The 9,515-nt window shown below is 39.1% G+C and overlaps 2 protein-coding genes across 2 annotated transcripts; both read right to left on the reverse strand.

The window, feature by feature from the left end:
- Positions 1-653: 653 nt before the first annotated feature.
- Positions 654-1,776, reverse strand: LOC107571066 (inactive phospholipase D5-like). The gene is made up of 3 exons (XM_016257345.1): positions 1,753-1,776; positions 1,008-1,098; positions 654-877 (listed from the first exon to the last, which is right to left on the reverse strand). Exons 1-3 carry the CDS (start codon positions 1,774-1,776, stop codon positions 654-656), a joined length of 339 nt encoding a protein of 112 aa, XP_016112831.1.
- Positions 1,777-2,336: 560 nt separating this feature from the next.
- On the reverse strand, positions 2,337-9,074 carry LOC107571067 (inactive phospholipase D5-like). The gene is made up of 8 exons (XM_016257346.1): positions 9,022-9,074; positions 8,496-8,673; positions 8,259-8,367; positions 6,768-6,895; positions 5,341-5,538; positions 4,476-4,612; positions 3,736-3,904; positions 2,337-2,375 (listed from the first exon to the last, which is right to left on the reverse strand). The coding sequence occupies exons 1-8, from the start codon at positions 9,072-9,074 to the stop codon at positions 2,337-2,339; spliced, it is 1,011 nt and encodes a 336-aa protein (XP_016112832.1).
- Between the last annotated feature and the right edge of the window lie 441 nt (positions 9,075-9,515).

Below are 9,515 nucleotides of genomic sequence, written 5' to 3' on the forward strand. Positions count from 1 at the left end.
AACCTAATAAGTTACAATTAAGGCGTATTGAATGTTAAAATGCGTTTTAAACATAAAGTGCTTATCATTACCCATTTTACTCGTAGTAATTTAATAATTTAATAAATTTCATAATTTAAAAGTTTAGTTCAGAAGTATCGAATCGGTATCGACGATACTGCCTTGAAAAATATCGGTATCGTATCGAAAACAAAATAAGTGGTATCGCCCATCCCTAGTGCCTGCACTTCCAGGTCAAGAAACTGTCAATCAAAAACTCAGTAGCCAATGAGAACACACCGCTGCTAGCCCCGCCCCCATGAGAGATTTGTGCCAGAACGGCGAACGAAAACTTCAGAAGCGTAAATGAAAACTATGCGCATTTGTAAGTACAGATCAGCGAAAGAAAAAGGAGAAAACAGTTAGCAACACATACAGCGTATTAAAAACGAAGTCAAAGATTTTGCCTGTGATTTATTTTTTCTGTTTCAAAGACATTTTATTCAGTTTCAATTTATACTTTCATAAGATTCTTGAAAAATTACATACATTTTTATTGGCATAGAAGTAATTCCATAGTTCAGCTAGCTTCATGCAATAGGCCACAGGGGTAATCAAAATGTTGGTATGGTAATGGTAAATTGATTGATAAATGAAAGGTTTGCATGTGATTTTCAGACAGCATCGCTTGCCGCAGGCTGCTCTTTGACTGTGTGCATGCTGCACGCTGGGATCTTGTTTGGCTGGAGAGTTTTACTGTAGTGGGAATGCCAGTCTCGTTCAAAGACAGCTTTCATCCGTTCAACTACAGTCGAGTTGTTCTGCTCCACCTGCTGACTGATCACCATCCCAACACCGGCGTTGTAGACAAACTCGTTGCCCACCCAGTTTAAATTCCCTGAGAGTCCAGAAACATGGTTTTAGGAGAAATTATTCAAACGTGTTTTATTTCCCCCCTCAATTCAATTCAAATCTCAATTCACTAAATATGACATCAGCAGCTTAATGAATGCAGAGGATGTTCTTACCTAGATACACAGATGTGTCTGTCACCATGTATCTGTTGTGATTGACTCCATAGAGATATCCATTGCTCTGCATCTGAGGAATGAAGAACTTCTACAAGAAGAAGAACAGAATACATATGTTATCAGTTTCGGTACATGCACTCAGTACGAGTAACAGTAGTACAGCCATAGAGGCCATTTATAGCAAATGAAACAAAAGCTGATCATTCAAAATTGATCCATGTCTTAGATTACTTGATGTATCTGGCCATGAACACAAATGAAAAACGGACTGTAGCAAATCATACTGCTGGTACATCTGTTCAAATAAACCTCCTTTGACTTGCAGCACTTATCTTGTCTTAAATCAAGCTGTAAGCAGTGGTCAGTCCCTCTGAATCATCCCAGTGACTTAATTTGATTCTAAAAAGATGCATTCAGATTCATTCAGTAATTCGACTCTTTCTCGAGGCCAGTGGTCGTTAGCTCTGATCCGCACAGCTGCTCATTTAGCTGATGCTATCTGTGTCCTAACGGTATCACATTTTCATATCACAATAAATGCAGAAGCTATTATGGTACACACTTGAACAGAAAAGCAAGCTTCAGTGCTGCCCTTTAAATAAAAAGTTTAATAGCATCCAAATAACAGCATTAAAAGCACAGTCATGATACAATCATTTAAAGGGGACCTATTATGCCACTTTTTAAAAAGATGTAATGTAAGTCCCAGGTGGAATGTGTGTGGGGGGCTATGGATTTTTACCACAGTTGGGTGGTTGTGATACATAATTGTATTCAAAAACAATATTTATTTTGTATAATAGATCCCCTTCAAATTCAACTCGTCGAATCTATCTAAATATATTTTCAAGGCTAGCATGTTTTAGCCCAGATTATGTGAACAAATAAAGTGACCCTGAACCACAAAACCAGTCAAAAGGGTCAGTTTTGCTGAATACATAATCTTATCATTGATGTATGGTTTGTTAGGATCGGACAATATTTGAAAATCTGGAATCTGAGGGTGCAAAAAAATCTAAATATTGAGAAAATCATCTTTAAAGTTGTTCAAATGAAGTTCTTAGCAATGCATATTACTAATCAAAAAATAAGTTTTGATATATTTACGGTAGGAAATGTACAAACTATCTTCATGGAGCATGATCTTTACTTAATATCCTAATGATTTTTGGCATAAAAGAGAAATCTATAATTCTGACCCATACAATGTATTGTTGGCTATTGCTACAAATATCCCCCAGCGACTTAACACTGCTTTTGTGCTGCAGGGTCACATGTTAGTTGGACAGTTTTCATTCACACTGTTATACAAATACAAGGTGTCAGTTATGCAGCATTCCCTCTCCCCCTTTCCTTCAGCTGCTCCTGTAAGGGGTCACCACACTGGAGTTATTGCCATTTGTGTAAGTGTGCATGCACGAGTGATCTGGCTCAGCGTGTGATGGGCGATTGGTGTGGGAGCGGAGTCAAGAGTAGTGAACATGGTAACAAGCCTTATTTATGTGTGCCGTGTAGATCTGTGTGCTGTTTCCAGTATATTGAACCTGAAAACTCACTGTGTGCAGATGAATTGCATAATTATGTCTTTGGGAGGCTTTCAAACACATTAAATGCACAGATCCATGCTATTACTTATTTACATGTAATGTAGGGATGAGTAATTAAGTAATTATTAATCAATTAATAATAATTAATAATTAAGTAACACATTTGTTCACGGTTCTCTGGAGTTGGTTAATGGTCACATGTAAACAAAAAAACCTGCATATTTTTAGTAAGTGTTTTACTTGACTGTTGCTATTTTAAAATTACTTTAATTTTACATTTTTACGATTTAATTAATTATTAGCTTTTCATTAAACTCACAAACCCCCTGCAGTTTCTTCTTGAACCCCAGTTTGGGAGACCTTGATATAATGTAATGTTTAATGCACTTCATGCTGTTAATAACAACAAATTATATATACTGTATGTATATATATATATATATATATATATATATATATATATATATATATATAATATATCTTTGTATATTACTATGGTGCAAGATTTAAATCAATGTGATAAATGAGTCAGATTATATTACCTAAAATGTGTAATGTAATGGATTATGTTACTAACTACAATTTTTGTCAAATAATTTGGAATCTGTAATGGACTGCCTACTGTGTGCTGATACTAAAGTATGTTGTTCAGTGCACCACCTGGTGGATATTGTTATTATTTAAATTTTAAAAAGCATTCTGCTTATCCACAGGATGCACAAGTAGGAAGTAGTCAATCCTCCAGGTATTGCTCACATAATGTTTCATGAAAACTAAGTATTCTGACGTACTATTCTTCACATGCACAGTTTTTCCTAGTCTGTATTTTATGCAGGGGTGTGCTGTTTCGGACACAGCTATTGCTTGATTGTTTGCTAAATAAATCGGCATTTTTGAATGAATTGTTTGATTCAATGCAGACAGACACAGATTTAGTCCCAGTAGAAATCCCCGCACTGATGCACAGACTGACAGTCAGTCTCAAACAAACACAGACAAGCAGACTGATACAAACAATGGAAAGTCCCAGTGCTGTTGGTCTGTCACAACCAGATCAGATCAGATTTGAAGTTGGTTGTACAATTTTAAACAATTATTACAGGTGAATAACAGTGCAAGAACCTCAGCAACCTTTGAACATGTGAATCTTTGGTAATCGTTGATAAATGCACACTCACCACCTCCACTGAGCAGCTGACTGACTCTATGCATAGTGTTTTCAGAGACCACAGGAAGTTCTGCGTCAGTGGGTCAGTCTGCTCCCAACAGCTTATTAACAGGCGTACTTTGATGTTTGTTTTCAGAATCAAGGCTTCTCGGAGCATGCTGTCGATGCGTGACCAGTACCTGTTAAAGTACATAGAGTAAGCATCAGTAATGCACTATACTGCTACTACTAGGAACAGTGTTATAAATCAAGTTGTATGATAGTGAGTGGTCATTGGTTTGAGACTGTGTGTCTTTGTGATGTCGTCAGTCAGCTGACATTTACTGGTCAGGTGACTGGACTTGAATATAATTGTGTCCCGTCGGCGCCGATAGCCTTTGTGGGCAGTGCACCGACATATAGCGTTATTGCACTATGGGCGTCCCGAGTTCAAATCCCGACTCGAGGACCTTTCCCGATCCCGCCCCGCTCTCTCTCCCGCTTCGGTTTCTGTCTGCTCTACACTGTCCTATCATAATAAAGGCCAAAATACACCTTTAAAAAACTCAATAATAATAAGTGTGTCTGTCCCAAGTTCCCATGAGCCACTTTCAGATTAGCATGGTCCAGTTAGCCTATTGGTTGATGCTGTAACTACCCCATCTGGTGCAAATATCCTGGCCGTGCATTCTGATAGAATACATTTCTTGCAAGCATCATTTAAATCACTAATATTAATGGTAGATATTTTGATCATGTAACAGGACTCACTTGGGTTGGCTGCGGTTGAGCATTGGTAAATAGTTGGTTATGGAGATGTAGATAAATGTCTCGGCCTCTTGAATGACTCTGTTAATGGCTTCGAGGTCTTTCGTCCGTTTTTTGGGGCAGAAAACATCTGGAGAACTCTAGCACAACAAATGATAACATAAACAGTATAATTTAACATCCTGTGCACCCAATGTAGTCCGCTTTATCAGTCCCATGAAATAGCATTTCCAGTTTATTTGGATACAGTGAGGTCAGAAAAATCTCATGAAGACTATGATCAACATCACTGCTGCTGAAGCTTAAGGTTATTAAACCACCACCAAACATGCATTACATGAGACTTTATGCGGACACTGCCACTTTTATTCCCTGTGTGTCCAGCACATGACCATGAGAGCGGCATCTCTCTTTTGAAATATAACACATCTCACAGTAAGGCATTGATCAAGTGTGAAGCAGGCAGGCGACAACCGGAACCTTGACCGATCGCAGCTGTCATACGGTTCCAGAAGCTGCGGTCAATGATAAATGATTCTTGTTCATTTTCTGTGAGGATTTCATTGATTGAAAAGGATGTTAAAGGCAATGCAACCTTTAGTCAATGGAAACCTACATCTGTTAATCTATAATAGCAAATCTCTGCTATAAACAATGCTAAAAATGAACATAATTACTCATGCATTTCTAAGCCTGTCTCTCTCTGCTCTATTTATACTGTAATGTGCCTATAGTAATAAACATATTAAACTTCATTAGAGTAGGACAAATCAAATGAAGGATCCTCGTTCTGTACACCAGCACTTGTTTTCTGCTTCCACTATAATTCAGTTACATGAAAAAGCAAAACATCTCTAACTCAACTCACAGAAATGTATGCTTTTGCTTTAGTGTCATTCAGATGAAGTTGAAGGTTCTTGTCTCGGTTATACAGAGCGTTCAGTTTCTTGGACCAAATTGACGGCAAAAAGTCTTTATACTGCAGTTGCCGGTAGAGGTTGAATATCCTGTGCAGGTCCATCACCAGACATGTGCAGTTATAAATAATGATGCCAAACTCCTTCATCTGTGAAAATAACACATCACCAGACCAATGAATTAGTATTAAACATAATGAAGAACATGTCATATCACACAACTCCAACATAAAGATTAATAATCAAATTGGTAAAGCAACATGTAGTGGAGTGAACACAATAAACTTACTAGTTATTAACTCACTTTTAAAAAGAAGCATATTTATAAACTTGCATTTAAGAGTAGAGTTGTTCTTTACCGTAGACAGTGACCTCCAATCCATGCCAGCACTTCCTATGTACATGTGTTTCCTGTCCACCACCCAGAAGGAGGAGTTGATGTGCCCTTTAGTGAGGGCTGTCATGTTCAGGTAATGCACCTCCGCACCTGGATGGTCAACGAACAAAAAGTCAGTTATGAATCGCTGATAAATAAGTGGTTCTCAAATTGTTTAGACTAAGTGCTATCAAGTGCATGTGTTCAATTAATGGTTGGAATTTGGAGGTGATAAAAGTATGTCAAGTACACCAAATGTTTGCAATCAATTTCTTAGCTGTTTTCACTGCAGATTGTTGCACCATTATTTGTTTTAACTTTCTTGTTGAACTTGAATGAAAGATGTATGGTTGCATCCTGGTCTGTTATGGTAGCAACATTTACTGTGATTGGTTGCCTCGCACGTCTGTCAGAAGACCTCGTCAATATATCTATCTCTTAACGACACACAGTGTGTTAACACGTAGGGCCACCAGTGTTAAGCTGGTCGGCAGGGTAGCCCAGGCACACATGCGGTTCACACGGCTCTTTGGAGCAGCAACAGTGATAGATTGTCTTGGTCTTGGTGATAGATCTGCTTGTTTTGAGGGTGTTTTGTCCTAACCTGTCCTGTTTTCATTCTTTTTGTGTGTGTGGATATATGCATGTCAGCTGATGCAGCAGTTTATGTTCTTACACTCAGCAGCATGCATATATTGGGTTGTATTATCCATTTCTGTGTCTCCTGCTTTGTTGGGCGGTTATTTCATATATGTTATATGTGCAGCAGCAGTATTTCCTAAACTCCTTCATCTGTGAAAATAACACATCACCAGACCAATGAATTAGTATTAAACATAATGAAGAACATGTCATATCACACAACTCCAACATAAAGATTAATAATCAAATTGGTAAAGCAACATGTAGTGGAGTGAACACAATAAACTTACTAGTTATTAACTCACTTTTAAAAAGAAGCATATTTATAAACTTGCATTTAAGAGTAGAGTTGTTCTTTACCGTAGACAGTGACCTCCAATCCATGCCAGCACTTCCTATGTACATGTGTTTCCTGTCCACCACCCAGAAGGAGGAGTTGATGTGCCCTTTAGTGAGGGCTGTCATGTTCAGGTAATGCACCTCCGCACCTGGATGGTCAACGAACAAAAAGTCAGTTATGAATCGCTGATAAATAAGTGGTTCTCAAATTGTTTAGACTAAGTGCTATCAAGTGCATGTGTTCAATTAATGGTTGGAATTTGGAGGTGATAAAAGTATGTCAAGTACACCAAATGTTTGCAATCAATTTCTTAGCTGTTTTCACTGCAGATTGTTGCACCATTATTTGTTTTAACTTTCTTGTTGAACTTGAATGAAAGATGTATGGTTGCATCCTGGTCTGTTATGGTAGCAACGTCAGAAGACCTCGTCAATATATCTATTTCTTAACGACACACAGTGTGTTAACACGTAGGGCCACCAGTGTTAAGCTGGTCGGCAGGGTAGCCCTGGCACACATGCGGTTCACACGGCTCTTTGGAGCAGCAGCAGTATGTCTTGGTGATAGATCTGCTTGTACTCCATTATCCCCATTGTCTGTGGATGTATTGGCAGTAGCAAGTCTCTGTACTTGCTCTGCTGCAGTGAAGCAACTGTTTTGTAATGACTGGATTTTCTCCTGATTCCTTGAGTCCTGCAGGATTCCAGCAGTCTTCCTGACTCCCCTACTCCTCCTCCAAATTCCCCACTCATGTCCACTCCTATGTCCCATCTGGAGACCCTGGGGTTTACTGTCTCCTCTGAGCCATAATTAGCTATACCAATTCACTTCCATTTCTCACTACTTCTCCCAAGCCTCCAATAGTCCCAGTTTCCCTGCTTTGTCTCCTATCATTGCTCTCTAATCTTCTGTTCCTGAGTATCCAGTGGTCCTTCTTAGTTTTTCAGAAATCCTTCCAAAGCCTGTTGTCTTCAGCTATCTATCTGAGCAGATGAGGGCCAGGGAGAATCTAAGCCGTAGGACAAAGCTCAAGGAGGGTCTGCTGGGAACGTGGAGATGTGGATAAACCTGGGAGGGGACCTAAAAAGAGTAAGTACGTGTTTTCCCCCACTTTTGGGATGTCATTTTTATTTATTGCTCTATTAAAATTTATTGCAGGTTTACTTGGGTCACTGATTAGAGCAGGGGTGCCCAATGCTGTTCCTGGAGATCTACCCACCTGCAGACTTCAGGTTCATCTGTAATTATCAAGTGCTGCTGAAGAGATTATTTAGCTGGTTCAGGTGCGTTTAATCAAGGCCGGAGCTGATCTTTGCAGGACGGTAGATCTCCAGGAACAGGATTGGGCACCCCTGGATTAGAGTGTTCCCCACGAATCATGGAGTAACCTGTTATTAAAGTTGTCTAATTCCTGTGCCTATGCTACTTTTCACTTGGTCCAAACACAAAGATTCTTACAAGATGGTTTTGTTGGACAGTGGATGCTAACTAATATTATATAGGCTACTTACCATTCTGAGAGAGTGCCTTGAGCTCTGAGGAATTAGTTAGTTCACTGACCACCCTCAAACGGACTGACCGAGACTGCAGACGCATCAACTGATGGAGTAAGATCTGACCCTAAAGATGAGAAAAGAAAGTTACATTTAAATGTGGTCATATTGGGACGAAACTATAGCTCTCTTTAAAAGAAACTCTTCTAGACTTAATCAGCAGTTCTGTTGACACTCTGGTATGTTGAATGTTACCTGCTTGGCCTGGGGAGGTTTTGACTCGTACTCGGTAGAGTTCAGTGCCCACCATGGTGACACAATCTCAACAGATCGATGTGCTTGATCCAAAAGCTCACGGAGACCAGTGGCCAGTGAAACTGTGTCCTTATATGGAATGGACAGATCTTCTGGAATATTCTCCACAAGCACTACGCTGTAAACACAAGACAATCCATATTCAAGTGAAGGCAGGATTAACTGAGAGCGGATATTGCAAGGGTAATGATATAATGATAATATGATGATTAATATAGTATATATATATAATCATTTTCCCAGGTATGGAGATTTGCAACAATAAATGCTGTTGTTTGTCAGACGTTGATGCCAATATTTTAAAGATTCAGAGAATATGAATCACTGTGTAGCCAACGAGTTCGGTTAGGATGACGATTTTTCGGTAATACTAAGGCACACTGTGAGTATATATTAGCATTTTTTATTGTTTGCTTTTGGGATCTGAAGGAGCGTGTGTGTTCCCGGAAACGGTGACATGGGATACATCTGGATGGGGGTGCATAACTGATAAATTGCCTCTGTGTACAAAAATGTCATTGTGACACCTCTTAGATTTTACAGGAATAAAAAATTGCATACAGTTGTGTGTGTATGTATCATCCTGACAGTGATTCAGCACAAGAAATCTTTATCTGGCTGCAATAGACAGAATCAGATCACAAGATATGGAATACACAGATCAATAAGAGAAACAAAACACCTTGATGACAAGACACAGCAGACCTACAAACACAACAGAGAACAGCATATACTAATGGAAATAATGCAATAATAAGTACAATAAGAGAGTGAACAATGATTATGAATATACACATACATACAGAAATGTATGTATATTATGGTGGCTTGCCAGCATTGCTTTAAGCATGTGTCCTGGTCACGTGGGCTCATGAAGCGAAGAAATCAGTTGCACCCATTCCCTATGTGGCATAATCCGGAGGAGAGATCCTAGGTAAGGTGGAGCCCCTGTAAAGTGAA

The sequence above is a fragment of the Sinocyclocheilus grahami genome, unplaced genomic scaffold, assembly GCF_001515645.1.
Source record: "Sinocyclocheilus grahami isolate Dianchi unplaced genomic scaffold, SAMN03320097.WGS_v1.1 scaffold1546.1, whole genome shotgun sequence".
NCBI classification, from domain to species: domain Eukaryota; kingdom Metazoa; phylum Chordata; class Actinopteri; order Cypriniformes; family Cyprinidae; genus Sinocyclocheilus; species Sinocyclocheilus grahami.